General features: G+C 36.1%; 1 protein-coding gene across 4 annotated transcripts in view; it reads left to right on the forward strand.

The window, feature by feature from the left end:
- Positions 1 to 289: 289 nt before the first annotated feature.
- LOC150089344 (alpha-ketoglutarate dehydrogenase component 4) overlaps positions 290 to 27243 on the forward strand; it is a 33990-nt gene continuing 7036 nt past the window's right edge. The window contains exons 1-3 of one of the 4 annotated variants that reach the window (XM_090368519.1): positions 290 to 589; positions 8196 to 8256; positions 18491 to 18678. In XM_090368519.1, coding sequence (XP_090224645.1) covers positions 554 to 589; positions 8196 to 8256; positions 18491 to 18678 — 285 coding nt within the window. In that variant the 5' untranslated portion in view covers positions 290 to 553. The remainder of the gene's footprint in view (positions 590 to 8195; positions 8257 to 18490; positions 18679 to 27243) is intronic. The other 3 variants (XM_090368521.1, XM_090368520.1, XM_090368522.1) reach the window with 3 other exon arrangements.

The raw sequence follows: 27243 nt of genomic DNA on the forward strand, positions 1-27243 counted from the left end.
CATTTGGAGGGAATGGTGTGATTTTTTTTTTTTTTTTTTTGGTTGATGCTGCATAAGCTCGTACACTTGCTTTCTTGCATCACATGCCACTACTACTACTACGTCCGAAATTGGTTACAACCGTTATCCCTTGACCGCCTGCAGACAGAGCTTGCATTTTAATTTCATATCGGTGGTGGTTGTGCAGCTGCTACGTTCGCTCGCGGCTTGGGGAGGACTGCTGTTTTATTTATTTATTATTTTTCCCCCTCCTGGTAGTCTGTATTTATTACCTAAACACACACTGCAGTTTACTGTTAAGATATCCTGACATTTTGTGACTTTATTTATCCGAGCAGAAATTCAAGACGTCCAAGCCAGCTCTGCTTTGTGTTCATATCTGGACCACTCTGATTTTGGCATTAGCCATTTTTCCAGAAACACTGCATCAGCATCAGCAGTGACAACTCTCACTCCATTCAAAATGTTCAAGTTTTATTTTTGATGAAAACTTAAGTGTTCTTTAATACGCCGTGTTTTAGAGGGCGTGTAAATATTTGTTTAGTACTGTATAATGTCCTCTGCGTCACGAGCGTGGAAGGTATTGTATGTAAATATATATATTTTATATATGCTTGTTTATAAACAGATATAATTCATTATTTGATAAGTTTTTAGTAAGCAGTCAACAGGAAATGGCTATTGAAGCGTATTCATTTATTTAAAACAGTTATCATATTGCTGCACGTAATTAGGCTTCTGAGCTGGTCATAGTTGCCGCTTACTGGCTATGCTGATCACTTCACAAGGCTATAAAGGATATTTACATCCAGTACGATACATCTCGCGTTCCGACTGATTATAATTAATGGGGGAATTCTTTGTTATTTCCATAGTCTGTACTACTCAGACGTATAGAACTGCCATTTTTCAGCAAACGAAGCAGTTGATGGGCGCATATTTCCTATGCACCTTGTAATAGCTCTGGCGGGTAGCACAATTGGCTGAACAGGCCTGAGTTCGATTTGCCTCAGTAACGCGAGGAGTTGAATCTGCTTTTTTCATAATGCTAAGTTAGTCGGTCTCAGGCTAGGTCGCATGGTTTTTTCTTCTAACAAACAAGCAAATTGACCATAGAATGTACTGTGTCGATTTGCCTGTTATATACTGGCACCTTTAAGAACATTTTGTTATTGGTGTGTGACAAACTTCAGAACCTATCGAAAGCTTTAAATTTTTCATTTATGTAAAATTATAAAGTGAGAATAACTGTCTAACAGGGGAGTAATTAAATTTTAAGAAAGGAGAAGAAAAAAAAAATCTGTCCATTTATTTGCAGTGTAAAGTTTTAATATTGATGGTACCTACCTTGGTGGCTGTCTCAGTTGCATATTTAGCACTGTCCTGGTTCCCTAATAAGCACATATCTGATTTCCAAGACTGTTTCTAATAGTTCACCCCACCCCTCCCTCATAGACTTCTGATTTTACTAATTTCAGTATTTTGCTTTGGACTAAAACTTCGTTTAGTTTATATGATTTGATAGAAAATTAATAGAAAATTTAACAGGACGAAGCACAGATCAACATGATCGCAAGTATTGTAGTACTGAAATACAGTATTTTTCATTTATGTATGACTATACAGTAAGTCCCTGACTTACGTAAGCCCGAGTTATGCAAATTCAGACTTACGTAAATTTTTTTTACTCAATTTTTTTTTTTTATTTAGGATTGTAAAATTTAAAACAGAAAAAAAGAAAATAAACAATCAATAATGACGAACATGGCATGCACAAATTACACAAGTGAGATATGGAGTAACAAGCTTAAAAAATAGGAACGAAGAGAAGATTCTGAAAATTTATTTATGTTTTTTTATATGACTGAAGATTTCACTGAAGGGGACACACATTTCACCATAATAACTAAAAAAACCTACAGAATTCCAGCTATTGTATTATCAAATACAATAATAAGATCAAGTGACTACCCATTTATAATGAATTGCACCTACAGAAAAGCCCAATAAACCGGAAACTGCAACTTGCTTTTATTGTTTTATCGTAGTGACCTCCAGAAATGTGCTTTAGTAAATGTGAGCTCGTGTGAGGTGATAATAGTGTGTTTCTGCCTTAAACCTATGAAGTTCTTTACAGAAAATTTCATTTTGACCGTTATCACGGTGCCGACTAAGAGAATAAATGAAAATGGTACTAATAAATCTACCAAGAAAAAGAAAGCGATCGATTTGGATCAGAAAATTAAAATAATAAGGATGTACGAAAATGGTCAAACATTAACAAGTATCACGAGGAATTTAGATTTGTCAGTGTCAACGGTGAACATAATAATAAAGGACAAAGGCAGAATACGTGAAACGGTGAAGGGACCAGCGGTAATGCAGTCAAGTATAACTGGTTGTTATACTTGACTGCATTACCGCTGGTCCCTTCACCGTTTCACGTATTCTGCCTTTGTCCTTTATTATTATGTTCACCGTTGACACTGACAAATCTAAATTCCTCGTGATACTTGTTAATGTTTGGCTACGAAATACATATCAGTTTCTGCAGTAAAATAATATGCGATTTTTGTTCCATTTATGTTTTCTTTTCTTATGTGCCACTCTGGCTACTTCACCGCTGTCCCCAGATAGTTTTTAATTGAACTAATTAAAAATATATAACTAAACTATTTTTCTATATATATAACTAATATATAAAAAATATATAACTAATTAATTGAAAAATATATAACTATTTTTCTTCATTCTTCTGAGGATATTATGTGGTTTCTGTAATTTTGGCATATCACGGATATGCCATATATTTTATTAGTCTTTCCTGAGTTATGTAAAACTTGACTTACGTAAGGAGTCCTGGAATGCATCTCTTACGTATGTCGGGGACTTCCTGTAATATGATCACAATTAAGAGCAAGATACTATTCTGTATAACGGAATGGTTGAGTTTGAGAAGACAGAGAGTAGTCATCAATAGGTACTGATGCATTTTTGGACTAATGATGTTAATGGAGTACTCTAGGGTTTAGTGCTGGGCCTGTTGTTTCAATATTAGTGGTATCGATAGACATACTAAGTTTAGTTTCTAAATTTGGAGATAGACAAAGATATGGCAGGTTGGATAATGATATAATTAGGGAATCCTACTACAACACACTCTAAAATAATTAATTGGTTTGATTTATAAGTGGCAACTGAAGTTTTGCAATGACAAATGCAGGATATTGCAATGTGCTATCATCAGCAAAACTATGGGTAGGATTTCCGGTCAATGGAAGAAGGTCATTAATATACAAGAGGAAAAGAGTGGGGAAAAGAACTGAACCTTGGGGGACACCAGCATTAGTGGAGAAGTTAGAAGACAGGGCCATCTACCATCACCCTCAGTGTGTGGTCAGAGAGAAAACTGGAAAACCAATTACAAAAAAACAGTTGGCAAACCATAAGATGAAAGCTTGTTTAGAAGACCTTTATGCCAAACACGGCCGAAAGCCTTTGAGATGTCAAGAGCAACTGCTTGTGTTTCACCAAACTTTTCCATTGAATTTGTCCATAAATGGGTAACAAGGCAGAATATCACCAGTGGATCGACACTGACGGAATCCATACTGGCAATCGTTGATAAGACAGAAGGTTTCTAGATAGTTTAAGAGTTGACAGTTAATTGATTTCTCCATTACTTTAGAAAGGGTAGAAGTAATTGCAATGGGACGATAATTGGATGGGAGGAAAACGGATAGGTGGAACGGGACCAGGGTATGTCTGCCAGGGGCAAAGGTTGATGACGTTGTAGAGTGGATATCATCTTTTAAGGGCACAAAAGGTGATATAGTTGTACACGTTGGCACTAATGATATTAAGAGTAGGAGACCGGCAGAATTACTTAACAAGTACAGGTCACTGTTGAAAAAAAGCTGTGAATTAGGGTTGAATTTGAAAGTGTCTGCAATTCTCCCCAGACACAATAGGAGGGAGTATATGATGAGAGCCTTGTCGATCAATTCGGCCCTGGAAAGATTGTGCAAGGCTGAAGGGGTAGAATTTTTTTCAGCCTGGTCTGTACTTGTTAACAGGAGAGACTGCTTCTACAGGGATGGGATACACTTAAATAGAAAGGGTGCAAGAATATTTGCTGATGCTATCGAGGCAGTGTTTGGTGGGTCGGAAAACTGCTAGCTTGGGGGGATACAAGGACTAATAGATTAACAGTAGCCACTGACAGAGTGGAAGTGATTCTCGCACTGCTTCTATTGGAATGAACAGAAGCCTGAAATACAAGATGCAGGATATTTCAGAGACTGCTGGGAGTCATTGCGTTACAAGTAAACACATGGGTTGTGTTAGGGTAGCTAAGAATAGAAACAGGTGCATGTATACTTGTGTGTACACCAATGCTAGGAGTTTGGTAAATAAATTTGATGAATTTGAGGTATTCCTCAAAGCATCAAAGGCGGATATTGTTGGGATATCAGAGACGTGGTGTCACACAGACATAAGGAATGCAGAACTGGAATATGGGGGAGTACGTCTACAGAAAGGATAGACAGGATAGGAAGGGAGGAGGAGGGGTTATGCTATTAGTTAAGAAACACATAAAATCCAAGGAAGTGAAGCCAGTTGACATCATTGGACAGTGCAGTGTGAAGTCAGTTTGAGTTTGATGTGACATAAGCATTGGGAGATCAAAATTGAGAGTTGGAATGTGCTATAGGCCTAATTACTCTGATGAGTATAATAAGAAACTGTACAGGGAAATAGAGTGGGCCAGTAAATCAGAGAGTCTTATAATGGGGGATTTTAATTTCCCAGATATTGACTGGAATTTGTGGGTTGGTCACACACACACTAGCAAGGCTTTTGTGGATTTATTGGATAATTGTTTTCTATATCAGCATGTTCGGGAGGCAACTAGAGGGAGTAATACTCTTGATTTGATTATCAGTAGTGATTCTTCGTGCATTAAGAATCTGCAGATAAAGGAACCACTAGGTGTCAGTGATCACAGTGTGCTGATGTGGGATTTACTCAAAGAGGTAACTACCATTAGGGATAAAGGGAAGGGTTGTTGCTTTCGTAAAGGCGACTGCGATGCTCTGAGACTGTATTTAAATTCTATACAGTGGGACCAACTGATGATGTTACAAACAGCAAATTCAAAATGGGAAGTATTCAAAGAACTTATCTTGGAAGCTACTAGGCTTTACAGCCGACCGGGCTAGCCGAGTGGGTAAAGTACCTGCCCGGCAACCCAAAGGTCGCGGGTTCGATTCCCGCCTCGGGCTTTGATCAAAGTACTGCAAAAACCTTGGGAGGTGCAATATGGCCACAGAAGCCGATGCGCCAACAACTACCAAATCAAAAAAAAAAAAAAAAAAAAAAAACTAGGCTTTACATACCAACAAAGAAATCTTGTTCAAGGTTTAGGCCTAAATGGCTGTCAGATGAACTAATGAGACATATGGCAGAGAAGAAAAATGCATGGGATACATACAAATTAACACGTGACACAGAAGCCTATGATAGATATAAGTTGATCTGTAACCAAGTTACAAAGAAGGTTAGGTAGGCGAAGGCAGATTACGAGAAATCTTTGGCAAGGGATACAAAGAAAAACAGCAAAGATTTCTTTTCTTATGTAAACTCTAGAAGGAAGGGGATGAATAAGATTGGTCCACTTGATATCGATGGTTCTACTGTTGATGATCCTGCTCAGGTAGCTAACAAACTAAATGAATATTTTGCATCGACATTCACACATGAGGAGTTATTCAGCAAGGGGAATGCCAGAGGTGTATTCAACTCTGGCAGTAAGCTAGATTAGTTTGGTTTTTTTAAGAGCATTAGCAACTAAGGCATTATTGCTCCAGGGATATGCGGTGGTCATTCCCTGACCTTTCCGCATCCTCCGTATTTGGTGGTGACGGGCTCGAACCCTGGTTTTATCAAGAAGCATGTGCTACCCACTGCTGCTCCTTCCCACCTGGCTACGGAGGCGCCTTAGTTAGCTAGATAATCTTGTAATAACTGAGAGTAAAGTGGAGGAGAAATTGTTGAAGATAAACACAAGAAAGGCACCTGGGGTGGATGTGATCTGTCCAGTTATATAAAGGAGGCAGCAAAGGAAGTAAGCAAACCATTAGCCGTAATTATGAGAGCTTCCTTGGACTCAGGGGAGGTACCCATAGACTGGAGATATGCAAATGTGACCCCATTTCACAAAGGAGGATCAAAGGCTGACATAAGTAATTATAGACCTGTGAGTTTAACTTCTGTTCCCTGAAAATTAATGGAGGCACTTGTTAAAGAAGCACTGCAGGATCATCTAGACAAGACTTCAGTTATAGTGCGGAAACAGCATGGTTTTGTTAAGTGGAAGTCTTGCCTGATCAATTTAATTGGATTCTATTATGCAGTCACAAAAGAACTGGATGCAGGGAATAACTTTGATATTATATACTTGGATCTTAGAAAGGCTTTTGATACTGTTGCACAAATTGGAGCAGTGTGGCATTGGAGGCAAATTGCTGCTATGGGTGGTTGAGGGGGAGAAGACAGAGAGTGGTAATCAATGGACACTGCTCATCGTGGACTAATGTTATTAGTGGAGTCCCTCAGGGTTCAGTGTTGGGTCCATTATTGTTTTCTGTATTTATAAATAATATTGATGATGGTATATCAAGCTTAATGTCCAAGTTTGCAGACGATACAAAGGTTGGCAGAGTTGTTAAGGACACTACTGACACTATGCTGCTGCAACAGGATCTGGAATGGTTGAGCAGATGGGCTGAGAGGTGGCAAATGAAGTTTAACATTGACAAATGTAAAGTACTACATATGGGAAACAGCAACCCCAGAGCTACGTATCAACTCTGTGGTACTACACTGACAGTGGTAGAGAATGAAAAGGACCTGGGGGTAATTGTGCAGGCAGATATGAAGTTCTCTGAGCAGTGCAGATGGGTTGCAAGAGTAGCTCATGGTGTCTTGTCAATGATATACAAGAATTTTTCTAGCAAGGATAAGGAGGTGATTATTCCCTTGTATAAGACAATGGTCAGGCCACACATTGAGTACTGTATACAGGTCTGGAGGCCTCATTTCAAGAAGGATGTAGAGCTGCTGGAACGAGTACAGAGATGGACAACAAGATTAGTGAATGGAAGAAAGGGTTGCTCTTACGAAGAAAGGCTTAAGTTTTGCAAATTACAGTGTCTGGAGACTAGGCACTGGCAAGGTGATCTGATAGAGGTGTATAAAGCCTTGAATGGTTTGAGCATGCTCAACGCTGATGGGATTCTTTCTCTTGCTCAGAATAATCACCTGAGAGGGCATAAATTCAAATTGACAAAAGACAGATGTAGGATAGATGTGCGGAAATTTGTCTTTAGCCAGCGGGTAGTTGGTTGGTGGAACAGACTTCCATCCTTTGTGGAAGTTGATAGCCTAAATATATTTAAGGCTCAGCTGGACAGGTATTTCGAACGAACGGAAGGGTGAAGTGGAAGTTTTTTTTTCTTCTGATGCTGCATAAGCTTGCTTTCTTGCATCATATGCCTCTACTAATGCTAAAAATTTATTTGTCACCTTTGTTTAGGAACTGCTGGATACAAGCAAATTTCCAAGCAGAAGGAAAAACACCTTTGGATTAAGAAAGTGAAAAAAGGCAGCAAAGAACAGGAGTAAGTTCAGGAGCTAAGGTTTTGAGAACAAGTGGAGAAATACGAATTACCTTAGGTCTCTTAAGAGCAAAAGCAATATGGACAGTAAGAAGAATTTGAGTGGCAAACATTTCTAGGAAAATAAATGCATGTAGTACATTAAAATGAATAAGAATCAATTTTAAAATATCATTGTTGTTTGTTTGAAATGGTTTGTTCATTAATTTACTGAAATTTCAGTATATATCTTTCAGTGGAAACATGATTGAAACATATTTTGGGGATCAATGGGTCAGCTTCCTTTAAAATCTGCACACCTTTAGAATCAAAATTTTTTCCTGCAGTGTGGATTTTTTTTTTTTTTTTTTTTGCCAGTTTAACTGAATGCATCTGAAAAGAAACACGCAGTACATAAATTATCTGACTTGTTCATTTAGCGTTGATCTCTGAGATGATTTGCAAATGAATGTTATATACTTAACATTCAGATACATTAACTAAATGCTTAATTAAATATTCTTTATCTCTTTTTAGGCAATAAAGCCACATGTTCCTCTGATAAAATTTAAAAAGGGAGGAAAATTTCAATCTCATGGTAAGAATTTAATAAATTTCCTTATTTTATTCCACTTTTTTAAAAAAATTATAGGTTTTACTTTTACCATTTCTTGTTTTTTACCCCTTTTACAATATATAGCCACTCTGTTTACCATTAGTAAGTTGTAATTCAAGTCAAAACCATTTCACAAATATTTTTTCTGCAGTTCCTATTAAAAGTTTGAAAAATCTCAATTGAATACAGTAGACTTTTGAAATAACGGCATCTTTGGGGGATTCCCGGTGCTGCTACATCAATTTTTCCATTATTTCGAATTATTTTTAATGTATTTAATGCAGAAATAATTAGGTCAAATTAGAAATAGAGATTAAGAATGCAATTTTATTAACTGCACATAAAAAACATAAACATGTTAACGATCCAGTGGTATAATCTGCCCTTAATACACTTCTGCTTATGCCCCATTCTATTTTCTTTATTATATAAAGTGTAGGCTGTGCGCGTAGCACAGTGGTATCATCACTGCCCTCCCTACACCAGGGAAAAAGGCCCGGGTTCGAATCCCATTGATGACGTGAGGAACTTTTATACACATTCTGGGTGATCCTAATGTAATAGTTTGGACTATATCAAGTGAGTCACTAAGCTTTAGCATTGTTCTTTTCTTCTCTGTATGAGGTTTATTAACTTTGTGCTGTATGTATGCATCTGATCTCAGTGTGCTGTTATTTGGAGTGCCGTTATTTCGACAGTCTACTGCAGTGTTTCTCAAACTGTGTGCCGTGGCACATTGGTGTGCCACAAGTATGCTTCAAGTGTGCCGCAGAAAATGCAAATAAAAAAATTAATAAATCCAAGTTTTATAATAAAAATTAATTAAAATAAAATATTCGTTTCTTTTATTTATGCCGCGCTGACCTGAGTTTCTTCGGGCAGTCAGTGTGACGTCATGTTTAATTCCTAGTACTAGAACTATTCACCTTTTAATTCCTGGTACAGTAGAATGTCAGTTATCTTTAAGTCAGTTATCCAGAATAATTTGAAAGACTGATCTTTGTTCTTTTTTTTATTGACAATACAGTACAATAGTACAGTAAGCGCCGGTTATAGTGATCACGTCTGCAAATTGAATTTTGATTCTAATAAGTGAAAGATCGAGTTTACTACCTGTTTATAACAGATTGTACAAACAAAAAGCTCAATAAACTGAAAACTGCAAATTGTTTTTATCGTTTTATGCTTGTAACCTCCAGAATTATATGTGACCTTCAGAAATGTGCTGTAGAAAAATATCACAGAGACCACTGGGTTTTCTCGGAAACCATGAATAAACTTCAGATTAGTTTAGCTGCAGATTCAGTAAGAATAATAATAATATCAGTCCGAAACTGTGTGATTTATTATTTTTCTCAATTTTTTTCACTTGAAAATGTGAACGAAAAGAAATGCTTAGTTTTAACATTGCAACAAAAAATGGAAATTATTAATAGAATTAGAAAAGGTGAACATTTAGGAAATCTCTCCAAAGAGTTTAATGTGGGGACTTCAACAATTTATGACATCAAGAAAAATTCCAGTGCTATAACAGAATTTGTGTCGATTATGAATAGTGAAGCAAGATCTAGCAGGAAAAAGACAATGTGGAAACCCGAAAATGCCGCTTTAGAGAGTGCACTTTATTTGTGGTTTCTTCAGAAGCAAAGTTTAGGTGAACCAGTGTCTGGCCCAGTGTTGTGGGAAAAAGCATTGGATTTTAATCAAAAATTAAGAGGTAATGAAGATTTTAGGGCAAGCACATGTTGGCTGAAAAACTTTAAACTGAGACATGGTATACGTGAACTCGATATTCAAAGTGAGAAACTTTCTGCAGACGAATCGGCAGGGGTGTCCTTTAAAAGTAAGTTTCCTTCAATTATAGCAAATTAAGAGGAAGAAATGTTTATAATGTTGATGAGACACGCTTATTATGGAAAGCATTACCAAGAAAAACCCTAGCCACTAAAAGAGAAATGCCTGCACCAGATTTTAAGATGAGAAAAGAGCGAGTTACAATTGCTACGAGTGCAAATGCTACTGGGATGCACAGATTATTTGTGTTTGTTATCGGTAAGTCGAAAAAAAAAAACCGTAAATAAATTTAATCTTACCTTAGGTTCGATTATCTGGAAAATTTGGCTATTCAGAAGAGGTCTGACATCAATTATTCCAGATAACTGATGCTCTATTGTACTGGAATTTTTCACTTTTATTCAGCCATTTTTATCACTTGAGTCTCTTCTAGGCATCCCGCAATGCATTTTGCAGTTGTATATGTATGCGTAAAGCATAGGACTATGAGCTAAAGGCAACTTGTAAGCAATGTTTTAAAAGTACTTTTTATGTTTTTATCTCTAAAATGTCATAGGTATTTTCAATCAACTGTATTAGTTTCTAGAAGTAACTTTAATTTTTTTAGAAATTATTAGCGATGGATGAATTTTTAATGAAAAGAAATCAGAGGAGGTAACTTGATAATAAGCTTAATCATCAACATCAAAAAAGAAGAAAACGTGTTGTCGTAAATATCGTGACGATTATTTGGAAATGGGATTTTCTTATACTGGTATCCAAGATTGTCCTCAACCTTTATGTATAGTATGTGGTTTAAAATTGTCAAATGAATCAATGGTGTCGAGTAAATTGCAGGGTCATTTTTCTACGAAACATGAGAATTTGTCGTCCAAAACTGTGGAGTATTTTAAAAGACTGCAGGCCTCTACTAGAAAACAAGGTATGGAATTTTATAATATGGCTAAAATATCTGATAAAGTGCAAGAAGTTAGCTGTTTAGTAGCCAAACTGGTGGCAAAAAAAAAAAATCTCACCTGATTGCAGAAAGTATGATTTTACTAGCATGTCGGGTAATCGTGAAAAATATTTTGGGAGAGGAAGTTGGGAAAAAAAAAAATAATGATGCACAGTTAGCAGGCATGTAAAAGAAATGTCTGTGATATTGAAGAACAAGTTGTTCGAAATATTAATAATTTTGGGTGACTGTTTGCATTGCAAGTAGGTAATTCTACAGATATTAGCAGCAAAGCCCAATTAATAGCATTTGTCAGGTTTATAAAAATTGGCACAATTATTAATCTTCTTTTTTTTTTGTTGTTGTAAAAAACTCACTGAAAGAACAACCGGCCAAGATATTTTCGAAGTAACGAATAATTATTTACAAAAGTGTGGTATATTATGGAAGTCGTGTGTCAGCGTTTGCACCAATGGTGCTTCCGCGATGACAGAAGCACTAAAAGGATTTGTAAACTCAGTAAAACGATACAATTCAAATATTATTACAACATACTGTTTTATACACAGACAAGCTCTAGTAGTGAAGACAGTTGTATCTGATTTAAAACCTGTACTTGATCAAGCAGTTAAAATGGTCAATTATATCAAAACTAGACCGTAAAAAATACGTATTTTTGGAAAATTATGTGAGAAACTGGAGTCCAATCATTTTTCTTTAATAATGCATACTGAGGTTCGGTGGCTATTGAAAGGAAATAGACTTATGCATATGTACAAGTTGCACGAAGAAATGCTCATATTTTTTTCACTGGAATAATCAGAATTTTGTGATTATTTAAGTGATGAAATTTGGTGCTATAAATTAGCTTTTCTAGCAGATTTATTCGTGCAGCTAAATAAATTAAATATCAGTATGCAAGGCTCAGAGGAAAATTTACTCACTTCCTGACAAGTTGTGCACCTTTAAAGAAAAGTTCAGTATATGGAAAAAATATGTAAATTAAAAAAAAATTAGAAATGGTTCCCTTGACTGCCAAAACAAATTATACTAAAATAATTAATGTAATAAGCAAAACATTAGAACTGTTAAAGACAAAAATTGAGCATTACTTTCCATCCCTTGATACCAAAAAAGTATTTGTGGGTATTTGTTACCTATTTGCAACAAGAAACCTTCCAACGTTAGAACTTAATTTGCAAGAGGAAGAATTGGCCGAGATCCGTAGTGACCAGTCGCTGGAAATTCACTTTAATAACACTAATATTAGCAAATTTTGGATCAAAATTCAAAATGAATTTTGGAAAAGGCAATTAGAATTTTATTACTGTCTTCCACTTCCTACTTGTGTGAAACAGGGTTTTCCGCTTTAAACAAGATTAAACAAAAAAGAAAGACTAAAGTCGGTAGAAGAGTAGATGAGTGTAAGCCTATCCACAATAAATCCCTATATTAAAAAACTGTGCGCCTCCCATCAAACCCAACCGTCTCACTGATTGAAATGTTATAATTGTATATTTTTTGTTTTTATATAATTGTGTTAATTTTTTATATATTTTATTTTAAATTTCATGTATGTTCTTTTAAATTTCTTTTAAATTTCATGCAATTCATGTACGTTCAAAAAGGAGACATTAAAAGCATTTAAAACAAATAACTGTATTAATATACCCAATGGAAATGACCTCCATTTTGTGAATATATGTATATATTAGGTCAAAGTCCTGATTGATTTTTGTTTTGCGAGTGGTAGTGAAAATTTTTTATTATTTTGGGCGTGAGACATTACCGGTAATTAAGGCCTAACTAGATATGTGTATATATATATATATATATATATATATATATTATAATTTATTTATTTTTATTTATAATGTTTATATATAATTTATTTATTTTATTTATATTTATGTTTATATATATACTTATAATATATACAAGGTGTGACAATAAAGTTTCGAGAATGATTTTGTTTCCGTCAAAGTGGCCACACTGTAAACCGTTGTCTTCCCACTGTGTAGCCTGAACCCCCCCCCCCTCTGCCTGCATGCAAAGGATAAACATTGTCAGTCTTTTCAGTCATTGTACAAGTTGGTTCGTGTGAAGACATGTTTCATTTCCTTGTTATGTGAAAAACGGAACGCAATTTAGAACAAAGAGTTGGGATAAAATTTTTGGTGAAAAGTGGAGGACCCACGGACCTCCAGTCCGTGGGTCCTCCAGTCCGTGGGAGAAGAAGGTGGAGAGAGGAATAGCCCCTAATATTGAATCAGTAATTACCGTATTTCCCCATGTATAAGACGCACCTTAATTTTGGGGCCCGAAATTTAAAAAAAAAATGTATTACATAAAGTTATTGAACTCAAGTTTTATTCATCATAAAATTCATACAACTCCTCATAACTTGAATTCAGCACTGTACGAAAATCTTTTCTGAGCTATTTCTGGGCAGAATGTGGCAAAACGTAACCTAATATACCGGTAACAAGTGCGAAACAATGAGCGCAAAGACAACAAGCGCAAAAAAGCGGGAAATGCAAGTAAAAAATCTACAACCACTGCATAAGACGCACCCAGTTTTTTGACCCCAAATTTTTCGAAAAAAGGTGCGTCTTATACGTGGGTAAATACGGTAATGCTCATATTTTTGAAATAGATATTTTTCTGCGTGGTCTGTCAGACCTGGCACCATCACAGCAGAGTTAATGATTTAATTTGATTCCACTCCTCTCCCCTCTAATTTATAATGGTTGTTTATTATATGGGAATTGAAAAGAAAATTATTCATTCATGTTAAAAGGTCTGATGTTTAGAATCATCATTTCCACTTATAACCAGTGCAAACCATTAAAAAAGTACTATGAAATTACTTAGCATTAGTAAAGGCACATGATGCAAGAAAGCAAGCTTATATAGCATCAGCCAAAAAAAAAAAAAATTCTGCTAATTTCACCCATCCACTCGCCCCAGATGTTTGTCTGGTTCTCCTTTGAATCTATTTAAGCTATCAACTTCTACAACGACAGATGGATGTTTGTTCCAGCAATCAACCACACGCTGGCTAAAGGCAAACTTCCACACATCTACCCTACAACTGTCTTTCCTCAATTTGAATTTATGCCCTCTCAGGCGATTATTCTAAGCAAGAGGAAAAATCCCATCAGCATTGAGCATGCTCGAACCATTCAAAACACCTCAATCAGATCAACTTGAAGGTGCCTGGTCTCCAGACTCGGTAATTTGCCTTTCTTCCCTTTCTTCCTAAGAGCAACCCTTTGTTCCATTGTTGAACAAATTTTTTTGAACCATTGTTGAACCTTGTTGAAACTAGATTAGTTGCAGAGAAGGGCAATTAATCTTGTTGCCCTTCTCTGCATTTGCCCCAGCAGTTCTACACCTTACCTAAAATGAGGCCTCAAGACCTGTATACTGTACTCAAGGTGTGGCCTGACCATTGCCTTATACAAGGGGATAATCACCTCTTTATCCTTGTTAGAAAAATTCCTCTATATTATTGACAAGACACCATGAGCTACTCTTGCAGACAGTTTGCACTGCTCAGAAAACTTCATATCTGCCTGCACGATTATACCCAGGTCCTTTTCACTCTTTACCACTGTCAGTGTAGTACCTCACAGTTGACACGTTATTCTGCGGTTACTGCTTCCCATATGCAGTACTTTACATTTGTCAATGTTAAACTTCAGTTGCCACGTCTCAGCCCATCTGCTCAACTTTTCTAGATCCTGTTGCAGCAGCGTACTGTCATTAGTGTCATTAACAACCGTGCCAACCTTCGTATTGTCTACAAATTTGTACATTAAGCCTGATATACCATCATCAGTATCATTAATAAATACAGAAAACAACAATGGACCCAACACTGAACAACGAGGGACTCCACTAATAATGTTAGTAGTCCATGAAGGAAAGTGTACATTGATTACCACCCTGTCTTTTCCCACTCAACCATCCCTTTATCCATAGCAGCAATTTGCCTCCAATGCACACTGCTCCAATTTGTGCAGCAGTCTTCCATGTGCAACAGTATCAAAATCCTTTCTAAGATCCAAATATATGATATCAAAGTTATTCCCTGCATCCACTTTCTTCGTTACCACATCATAGTATCCAATCAAATTGGTCAGACAAGACTTCCGATTAACAAAACCATTCTGTCTGAGCTATAACTGAAGTCATGTCTAGATCATCCTGCAGTGCTTCTTTAACCAGTGCCTCCATTAATTTCTCTGGAACAGAAGTTAAACTATCTGTAATTACTTGTGTTGCCCTTTGATCCTCCTTTGTGAATTGGGGTCACCATTTGCACATCTCTAGTCCATGGGTACTGCCCCTAAGTCCAAGGAAGCTCTCATAATTATGGCTAAGGGTTTGCTAACTTCCTTTGCTACCTTCTTTAATATAACTGGATAAATCCCATCCACCCCAGGTTCCTTTCTTTTGTCTATCTGCAACAGTTTCTCCTCCACTTTGCTCTGTTATTACAAAATCATCTAGCTCACTTACAGAGTTTAATTCACCTCTGGCATTCCTCCCCTGAATAACTCCTCATGTGTGAATATAGATGCAAAATACTCATTTAGTTTGTTAGCTACCTGAGCAGGATCATCAACAGTTGAACCATCGATATCTAGTGGACCAATCTGATTCATCCCCTTCCTTCTAGAGTTTACATAAGTAAAGAACTCTTTGCTGTTTTTCTTTGCTTCCTTTTACAAAGATTTCTCATAATCTGCCTTTGTGACTTGGTTACAGACCAGCTTATATCTATCATAGGCTTCCGTGTCACCCATTAATTTATATGTATCTCATGCATTTTTCTTCTCTGCCACATATCTCATTAGTTCATCTGACATCCATTTAGGCCTAAACATTGAACAATACAATGTATTTCTTAGTTGGTATGAAAAGCCTAGTAGCTTCCAAGATTAATTTTTTGAATGCTTCCCATTTTGAATTTGCTGTTGGTAACATCATTAGCTGGTCCCACCGTATAGAATTTAAATACTGTCTCAGATCTCTGTAGTCACCTTTACGAAAGCAAAAACTCTTCCCTTTATCCTTGATGGTAGTTACCTCTTTGAGTAAATCTCACTTCAGCCCACTGTGATCACTGCCACCTAATGGTTCCTGTATCTGTATCTGCAGATTGTTACTGCATGAAGAATCAATACTGATAATCAGATCAAGAGTATTACTCCCTCTAGTTGCCTTCCGAACATGCTGCTGTAGAAAACAATCATCCAATAAATCCACAAAAGCCTTGCTGGTGTGTGAGTGACCAACCCACAAATTCTAGTCAATATCTGGAAAATGAAAATTCCACATTATAAGACTCTCTGATTTACTGGCGAACTCTATTTCCCTGTACAGTTGTTTATTATACTCATCAGAGTCATTAGGCCTATAACACACTGCTATTCTCAATTTTGATTTCTCAGTGCTTATGTCACACAAAACTGACTCGACACTGCGCTGTCCAGCCATGTTGACTGGCTGTACTTCCTTGGATTTTGTGTGTGTCTTAACTAATAGCATAACCCTTATCCTGTCTATCCTTCCTGTACACATTACTCCCCAAATTTTATTTCTGCATTCCTCTTATCTGTGTGACACCACATTCCTCTTATCTGTGTGATATCCCAACAGTATCTGCCTTTGATGTTTTGACCAACACCTCAAATTCATCAGATTTATTTACCAAACTCCTAGCACAAGTAAACACACCCCGTGTGTGTTTACTTGTACCGCAATGACTCCCAGCAGTCTCTGAAATCCACTCCATCTTGCTTTCCAGGCTGGTGCTCATTTCAGTAGGAGCAGTACAAGAATCACTTTCATCTCTGCCAGTGGCTACTATTAATCTATTAGTCCATGTATCCCGAAGCTAGCAGTTTTCCGACCAACCTAACACTGCGTTGATAGCATCAGCAAATATTCTTGCACCTTTTCTATTTAAGTGTACCCCATCCCTGTAAAAGCAGTCTCTCCTGTTAACAAGCACAGATCAGGCTGAGAAAAATTGTACCCCTTGAGCCTTGCACAATCTCTCCAGGGCTGAATTGATCGACAAGGCTGTCATTATATACAGGCTGGCCTTGATTAACGCGATTAATTCGTCCCGCGAGCGCATCGCGCAAAACGGAAATGCGTTAATTGAATATAATAATCAATAGGAAAAATTATAATTGGTCCTTTACCTTCTGGAATGTCCATAAAAAATTTTAAAAATACCTTTTAAATAACTTTTTAACTGTATACAAAGTAAAAGATAATGAAAATAATTATGGAATTAAATGTTTATTGCATAAAACAACGCTTCCCAAACTGTGCGCCGTGGAATATTTAAATTCGAGGGAAACACAGTGATACTCTACATCTGTCGGACACCACACGAACTACTAGCTCGAGGTAGTTCACAGTTTCAGCATTTTTTATTACGTTGTTTGGACATAACTACTAAATGGAACTGTTAGGTATTTCTTTTGGTCTGAGTGCGCCTTGAAAAAATTATTGAGACACTAAGGGCGCTGTGAACCGAGAAAGTTTGGGACCCTCTGACATAAAATACAATGAAGAAATGACCGTTGTGGAAATATTTGAACAGTGTCGACTTTCTCTTTTCATCAGTCAATTTCCGATAGCTGACAACAATCTTCTCTGGGCCCTGGTGAAATAAATATCGCAGAGAACCTGATACAACTGTATTTATTAATGTTTGATTCTGTAGTAGTAATACTTCAGTGGTGGTGGTACCTTTTCCAATAGGTTCACGAATGAAATATTTATAATGTGTTAATTGCTGGCTCAAGATTAATGGCTTCTCTCTCTCTCTCTCCCCCTGAATTTACAAGCAAGCACTCTTACTTAAGTAGCTTTTGAAGTCACAAATTATTGTTTACACAGAATTATGTAATTAATCATTTTTGTTTTCCACTTTGTGTATACTGCTATCATTCTTAGTGGGTGGCTGATGCCTCCCAATAAGAATGGCATATATATTTTTACCATAACTTGCTAATATTATGATGTTAGATACTATTCAGTTTATTTTATAATTATTGTATAAAATGGTTTCCTATGTTTATTGTAATTATTTATATAAAAAGGTTTCTTGTGTCGATTATAATTGTTATTTATTCATTAATAACTTTTTTTCCCCCCCAAAATAAAAAAGAAAGTTCTGATATGACAGATCAGGGGCACCACTGCCGATGAGTACAGAGAAAAACTAAGTATTGAAGGAAGGAGGAAAAAAAAAAATAAAAAAAATAATAATAAATATACCTGTGTGCATTTTATTGATGGTTGTAGAAGGGAAATAAAAGTTTAGAATATTGTAAGAACCCTGTTAATGAATTTTAAAAATAAAAAAAGGCTTGCCTGATTATATACATCTTTTGGAAAAGAAGTTTTAAAATTAAAGTGTTTAATTTTAATTTATTGGTTCTGAATTACTTCTAGGAGAATCTTTTTTTGTCGTTGTAGAAGTTTCATGTGGAAAAATTTCACAGAACAGTATCTCTTCATCTGTCCCATCTGCCTCAGTGCCTCAGAGTTATACTGCAAGAGGATCAGGTATTGATGAGGCTGAGTTACCTCTTAGATATGCAAGGAAATCAGTATCACAACTTGAAATTGAATTTATAGAGGTAAATAGAAATTTTCATTACTAGTGTGCATAATTGTTTATTCCATATTCATCATGCATAAATTATATCATCAGTTATCTCTTAATAACTTTATAGATTATTAAGGATTGAAATTTCAAGTGTCTATGCAATTTGGCCTTAGGAGACTGTTTTTACAAGGATGGAATTCACTTAAAATAAAAGGGATGCAAGATTATTTGCTGATGCTCGTGAGGCAATTTGGAAAACTGCTAGCTGAAGGGGGGGGGGGTGACACATTAATAAATTAACAGCAGCTGCAGGCAGAAGTGTGATTCTTGTACTCCTATAGGAATGTGCAGAAGCCCATAAAATGAGTTGTTTAGGATTTCAAGAACTGTTGAGATCCTCGAGGAACAAGCAAATACATGAACTATATTAGGGTAAGGATATTTATAGGGTTAATAAGAATAAAAACACTTGCATTTGTACTAGAGTGTATACTAATGCTAGGGGCATAGTAAATAAACTTGATGAATTTGAAGTACTGGTCATGTCGTCAATACAGATGTTATGGAGATATTAAGACATGGATTCTGCGATGCAGAATCCATGTCTTAATATCTCCATAACATCTGTAGTGATGCAGAATTCGAATATGGGACAAACAGAAAAGACGTATGTATGTAAGTGTCCAAGGCAGGACGGCACCAGGAACTACAGTTAAATTCCACCACAATTATTCTGTGGTGCAACAGACTGTAAAAAAGGGCTAAATATGTGTGTAGCTGTTGTTGTGTGAGGTATGTAAGTAGTGTTGTTTTGGTCTCTTAGCCACCAAGAAGCAGTGATTGTCAGGAAAACTGCTTTCCATTGCCTGTTTATGTCATGAGGAGTCAGGCTTCTACTATCTTTAACTGCCCAAGGATGGGCATTATCCTGCACCTAGTTGAGATAGTGTTGTACCAGTGGGTTCCAGCAAAAAAAGTAAATAAATTTTTTGTTTTGGTCCTATATTTCAAGTGGCACTGATTGAGAATACCAGCATTAAAAAAAGAGAGAGAAAGACTAAAGAAGAAAATTTGAGCATATATACAATAATCAGTGCAGATCTAATATAGGTATCTAGAGTTTAAAAATAATATGAAGTATATTATTAGTTTCAACCAAATATGAAGAATATTATTAGTTGCAACCAAATCATAAAGATTGTTTGACAACGATATTTTACTTTAAATTTAAGTTTTGAAGTTTGAATTTTATATGTTTAGCTTTCAACTATTCAACATTTGATTAAACAATATAATTAAATACAAAATACTTACAGTTAAATTTGTAACAGACTGTAAAATAAAAACTACACAAGTGACATCTTCAGCTTTAAATAAAAAACAGATCATTATCAATTGCAACAACAGAAAAATCACATTATATATAAATTAATTGAAAACATCTGACTCAAAACAAAAGACTGTTTATGATCTCTAACAGATCCAGTCCAGTAGTAAATAGGTTTGATTGGGTCAATTAATATAACAGTAAGGATATTTATATAATTTTGTTTTAAATGTAGAATTGTGCAATAGCTGTAGTGCAATAAATATTTAACAAGTAACATATTTATTAAGGTATTAGGTATATAGGTACATTATTAGGTATATATTGCGATGACCATTTAAAAGTACTAAGATTGTAGGCAAAAGTAAGTTGTTCAAGAAAAGAACAACATAAATTAAAAAGAACATACATACGTACATACAGAACATAAAGAACATAGATAACCATGTAGGGATACAGATTTTATCCATGATATGCAAAGATTAACAACTATAGTCTCTACAAAGGCAGTTGTAATACAGAAATAGAGTATAATTTGTGATAATACATGCAATGATCATTATATTACACTATTTAAATGAAAGAGAGGTTATCACAAAAAAGAAAGATAAATATTGCAAATGATTAATATTTAAGCAGGGCGTAGCAATTAACTTTTTTTTTTGGTTTCTGAAAGACCTTATCTGAGAAAGTTTGATGAGCTTGAAAAAATACTGCATTAATTAGGAATATAGATTCTTGGCTGGGTGTGACTGGACCAACAGTATTTAAAGAGTTGCTATCAGAATCATCATAAAAGGGAGAGCAGAATAAAGCATGAACTGAATCTTCAGGTAAGCTACAAAGGCATAAATCAGAGGTAACCAAATTAAAGTGGAAAAGTTTATGGTTGAAAGAACTGTGACCAGTTAAGAAAGAAATTTGTGAGCCATTTAATTAGTTTTTTTTTTTTGCTTTTTTTGTTTTTTTTGTTTATGTTAGATATGTTTGGAATAAAGCTTTATTTTCAAGACCTCTAGAGCAATTCTGCCATTGTGATTGCCATTTTTTACAGAGAATTTTCCAATAATGGAAGTTTCATCTTTGGGAGCAGCAAATAAATCAAGATGGATGCCATCAAACTCTTAACGGTAGTCCTTTTCTAATAAAGAAGCAAAGCCCTGGCCCTCAAAAACTAAATACATATTGAGGGGGTGCAAAGCCTGAAAGAAGCTGAAGAGCCAAAGTACTAAGTATGATGGGCTCTTAGAAAAACAAGAAGAAAAAATTTTTGTATTGTTCCAATTTTTGCCGAATGCTAAGTAGTCTGGTTTGATGAAACCAGGTTGCAGAAGTGTGTGTTACTATAGGAAGGATATGGCTTTATTTAGAATTCTAAGGGTACTGGGTCATTCCATGTCAAGTGGCCTAGGGGTCCCTGCTCAACCATCTTCAATTTTGTTGAAACTTGGTGTGGATGTTTAAACAGGTTTCAAATGAAGCTGTGCAAAATTTCAGTTCAAAATATAGTATGCTTGAGGCTCCAGCACCTTTTTTTGGAGGTCACTTGTGTTATGCAGAATAAATCACAAAAAATTTTCAAAGTTTTAAGTGTTACTGTTGCACAACGGTGAGAGGTAGTGCTCTGAAACTTGGTATACCTAGTTAACTTTTGGCAGAGAATGCAAAACTTTTGGTGTCAAGACTCAAAAAACCTTCACTTCATTTTTAACATTGTGGTCTAAAACTGGCACCAAAAATTTGTCGCGACAAATTTAAGCAAGAATTTTGTCATAACTTTGAAATAAAAACCTTCGGTACTTTCTTTGGACATTCCACTTACCAACTGCATGAATTCAGCCTAACTAAATATCAGCTCTTATACTTGTTTTCTGGCTGAGATATTTTCCTTCAAAGATTGACTCAAAATTTGAAAGTCAAATATGATCTATCTTAAGGGGCAGATATCTTAATGTGGGATACCTTCAATTCTCTCATTTTTGCCTCTTTCCATTTCTGGAAAGAGCAGAGTTTCAGCTACAAGGATCATGGTTTATCTGTTTTGTGTCTTTGCACTTAAGGCCTTAAAAGTAAGCCTAAACATCAAGTAGTTTTATTTGCTGTATTGTTATTTTGTGAGATTTTTTTTGTTGCAGAACACTTCCTTAATCCTGCCTAATGTTTAGAATAATCTTGAAATAGAGTATATTCTAGAATTCTGGAATATTCTAGCATTCCAGAACATTCTAGAATATTCTTGAATTCCAAAAAAACTTATGAACATTCTAGAATCATACAAAAAAAGTATAAATAGCTGATCTTTGAACCATGCTGTTATTAATGTGTTTTATCTTCATGATGAACAGTTTGTTTATTTTGTTCCTCTATTTTTTATTGTTTTACTGTAATAAAGTTAATTAAGTTTTCATTGCGTGCAGAAACGTCAACTAGTCAGCATGAAAGCTATGGAATCAGAAGATTTTGCTGGAGATAAGCTGGACTCATGCACCATCAGTCATATGGATAATTCTAAATGTCATGTGCTATCCTATACATGCAAAACTGGGTGAAAATTATTTAAAGAATTTGAATTTGAAGAACAACAGCTGATAGGTTGGGATTAAAACTGGGTGAAGAAGACACAATTTGTTTACATCATGAAGCTTTGCTTTTGACAAAATTTGAATTTTTGCAGCGTTCATGTTGCAATCCTTTCCAGAAGAAAAATCATATGGTGAAAAAAAACATTTACAACCAATTGATTTGTCAATGGCAGACTACCCCGAAAGACTTAACAAATGTCGGCATAAAACCAGGCCAGAAGCTGTGCCCATTATGCCGAAAAGCAGCAACAGGAACATCAACTTCATCTGGATCAGACCATGATGACACAATGCATGTGACTGAAAGCTTGAACACAAGTTTGATGGCTATTGGTATTTGTCTTCTTAAATTTCAGCGAATGGCTAAGAGAGACTCACATGGCTATGCCAAAAGGAAGGCAAGTCAAGTACAAGATGTAATTGCCAGTAAAATTGCATCTATTGGTGGCTTGGATCCAAATGACATCATGGAGCCAAGTGCAAGTCATCAGTGTGGAAATTGTTTAGATTACAATGAGCTGCTGAAAGAATTGAAAGAAAAGTTAATGTTATCAGGTCATTCAAAAAAACTTCAAATATTAACACTAGCTCCAGTTAGTTGGTCCATAAAGAAAACAATGGAAGAGTTTAGTTTCTCAAAAAGAATGGTCAAGAAAGCTAGAAAACTTAAAGCAGAAGAAGGAATCATGACCATACCTGGAAAAAAGCAATGAAAAAAGCTTTCTGAGGAAGTAAAGCAAAAGGTGATGGAATTTTTTGAAGATGATGGATTTAGTCGGATATGCCTTGGAAAGAAAGATTATATTTCCATTAGAAATGCAGATGGAATAAAAATGCAAATGCAAAAGTGACTACTACTCTGCAACTTGAAGGAAATGTTTATAACTTATTGAGATAGAAATGGATCTGACATTGGATTTTCTAAATTTTGTGAACTTCGACCCAATTGGTGTGTCACAGTTGGTACACCAGGAACATATTCTGTATGTGTATGCACAATCCATCAAAATGTCAAGTTAATGCTAGCAGCAAGTCGTGTTGAATGTGATTACAAGGTTCTCACTGGTAACACAATCTGTGATTTGGAGTCAAAAGATTGTATGCTTCATTCGGTGTTAAAAATGTCCAGGAATAGATGAATTAAAAAGAGTTTCTAGAGAATATTTTTGAAAACAATGAACCAGAAGATATTATTAAATCGAAACAATAGATACACACTGACAGAGATACACTGGACACAAAGCAGTTAACAACAGAAGATTTTTATTGAAGAGTTGAGTACAAAGATATTTAACCTTTCCTATCATCACTACATTGCTAAACATCAAAGCTACCATTTGAAGTCAACAAAGGAAAGCCTAATGACAGGAGAATTGGTGATCTTGATGGATTTTGCAGAAAATTATTCATTTGTTGTGCAAGATGCTGTTCAAGGGTTTCACTGGAAGAATAGCCAGGCTACATTGCATCCATTTGTCATTTATTACAAGATGTTGAACTTCAGAATATAAGTTTTTGCATAATCAGTGACTGCCTTTGACATGACATAATTGCAGTGCATGTTTTTCTAACCAACTTAATTGAATATTTGAAAAGTTTCATGACAGAAATCAGGCACATTTACTACTTCAGTGATGGTTCTGCAGCTCAATACAAGAATTTTATTAACTTGTGTCATTATCAGAAGGATTTTGATATCAGTGCTGAATGGAATTTCTTTGGCACTAGCCATGGCAAGTCACCATGTGATGGAATTGGCAGAACGACTTCCTTTGACATGTGATTCAGTGATGGTTCTGCAGCTTAATACAAGAATTTTATTAACTTGTGTCATTATCAGAAAGATTTTGATATCAGTGCTGAATGGAATTTCTTTGGCACTAGCCATGGCAAGTCACCATGTGATGGAATTGGCAGAACAATAAAACGATTGGCCCCGGGTGCCAAGCGATTATTAGTGTAGCCAAGCGATCTATATATTGTGTGTGCAAAGCAAATAGTTTTCTTTAGGTTTTAAACACAATTTTCTTTATTTATTTGTATTGAGAAACTTTTGCACTACAAAAAGTAGGCAGAGTTCCAGGAAGAAAATTCACCTTTCTGTTTCTTGTTAATCTTACTAACCAAATTAACTCAGCCGCTTGGTTACCCTTGTGGCACTGCTCCTGCCTCCCCGTGCCGGGGCCGGTAACCTGGAAAGAAAAGCTATCTTTCTGGGGCTAAAAGGAGCAAAATGATCTCTCCTACAGGACATAGGGATCCTAATATGGCTGCTCATGAGATAGAAGACTAACTCATGTAGTGCTAAGCATATAATGCACCTTGTATTGCATTCGACTCAAGAACAGTCTCTTGGTAGTCTCTCGTCTTTTAAAATTCAGAAATACCTAGAAAATCTAATAGGATCTCTGAAAACAACTAAGCGTCTGAGATCGGGCTATTTGCTTGTTGAGGTCTCAGACGAACGGCAATCACAACGGCTCCAAAAACTAACATCCTTTGGAGGATTATCGATTACTGTCTCCCCTCATGCTACTCTAAACACCTCCAAGGGTGTGATAGCTGAGTGGGATCTCATAAATCTCTCAGAAGAAGAGTTGAAAAATGAATTGCAAGACCAGGGAATTGTGCACGTAAAGAGCATATACACAAAACGAGACAATGCTCTAGTTCCAACTCAGAATATAATACTAACATTTGATAGCCCCAAACCTCCAGCATCCATCAAAGCAGGTTATCTGAATTGTCAAATAAAATTGTACATTCCTAATCCTACACGCTGTTTTAAATACCAAAAATTTGGGCATTCCCAAAACGTGTGTAGAGGTTCAGCCACTTGTGCTAATTGCGGTTCACGCGAGCACAATCACTCCAATTGCAAAGCAGAGCAGCACAAATGCTCAAATTGTAATGGTCCACATACTACCTACTCCAGAGATTGTCCCATATGGAAAAAGGAAAAAAACATTCAAGGGGTCAAAGCCGAAAAAAACATCTCGTACCAAGAAGCTAAAAAATCTGTACAGGCTCAATTTAACACTCGACCCAGCTTCGCTGAAGTAGTCCAAAAGCCAACTGCGGTAACCAATACTGTGCAAAGAACAGTAACAACTGGTACTCAAACTGAGGTAACGTTTCCCCCAGACAGATCAATGTCAGATTGGGCTTGGTCAATTTTGGAAGCTGTTCCCCTTTTCTGGTAAACCATATAAATCAAACAAGGCTGTTAACACACCAATCACTGTTCCGCATTCTACCAATAACCCAATGTACTCAAAAAGTGGTGATACTACTAAAACTGATTCGATAGAAATGGAAGGAAACACTGACCGCGAAGACTCTGTTCTCGATCCCTTCCCAGAAGAAATGGAAACAGGAAGACCGTACTTCCCGAAAAGAAAATCTGGTCACCATAAGCCAACAGTACCTCGGACAGAAACCGAGGACCACACTTCACCCAAATAATGCCCAGTTTTCTTCAATGGAATTGTAGAGGGTATTGCACCAACCTTGATGACATTCGGGAACTCCTTCTCCAGTATAACCCAGTTACCTTCTGCCTCCAAGAAACTAACTTAACAGCTTCTGTTGCTACCTCACTTAAACATCATGTTATCTACAGAAAAGATCGAGTTTCTCATGTAAGCAATTCGGCTCATGGAGGGGTTGCACTTGTAGTCAGCTCCAATATCCCTTCCCGACCATTAATGTTACAAACAAATCTAGAAACAGTAGCTGCTTGAATATCCTTTTGTTTTTCTTTTACCATTGTCTCCTTATATCTTTCCCCTAACCAAGACATTTCTTACACTGATCTTGAAACTGTTGTATCTCAGCTCCCTCCTCCCTTTTGCATCATGGGAGATTTTAACTCACATAATCCTTTATGGGGTGATAGAATACACGATAAACGAGGAAAAATACTAGAAAAGCTTTTAGATAAATTTAATCTGACACTACTGAATACTGTTTTACCCACTTATTTTCATCTGCCTTCTGGGTCAAGCTCAGCAATTGATCTCTCCATATGCTCACCAGTCCTTTTTCCACTGTTTGATTGGTCTGTTCATGACAGTCTACTGGGTAGTGACCATTATCCAATAGTCTGTCATGTAGAATCAAATTCACCACCTTGTTATAATCAAACTGCCAAATGGAACTTTGCCAAAGCTGATTGGGTAAAATATAGGCAACTAGCCATCCTGCAAAAAACAGCTGTTTCAAATGTGTCAATAAATAATGCGGTTGATTATATAACAAATCAAATATTGCTGGCCACCGAAGCAGCAATACCAAGAGTGTCCACAAGTCATAGAATAAGATCAAAACCCTGGTGGAACAATGAATGCAATCAAGCCAAACAAGAGAAAAATAAAGTCTGGAATAAATTTCGCAAAATCCCTACTGCTGCTAATCTATACACTTTAAGAAAGCCAAGCCTCTCTTTTGCTTGCACACATTCAGCGTGCAAGCAAAAGAGAGTCATGGAAACGCTTTGCTTCAACTATTATGCGGTCCGCTAAAACACAAACCATCTGGAAAAATATTAGAAAAATGTATAATAAATATCCTCCTTTGCATCTATCAATACTGAATATAAACGGCAATGATGTTTCACTACTCAAGACATAGCTAACACTCTTGGAGAATCCTTTGCTGAAACCTCTGCCGTATCGTCATACCCGCT

Source organism: Mastigoproctus giganteus, chromosome 2 (genome assembly GCF_048544385.1).
Source record: "Mastigoproctus giganteus isolate SK-2022 chromosome 2, ASM4854438v1, whole genome shotgun sequence".
In the NCBI taxonomy this organism is placed as follows: domain Eukaryota; kingdom Metazoa; phylum Arthropoda; class Arachnida; order Uropygi; family Thelyphonidae; genus Mastigoproctus; species Mastigoproctus giganteus.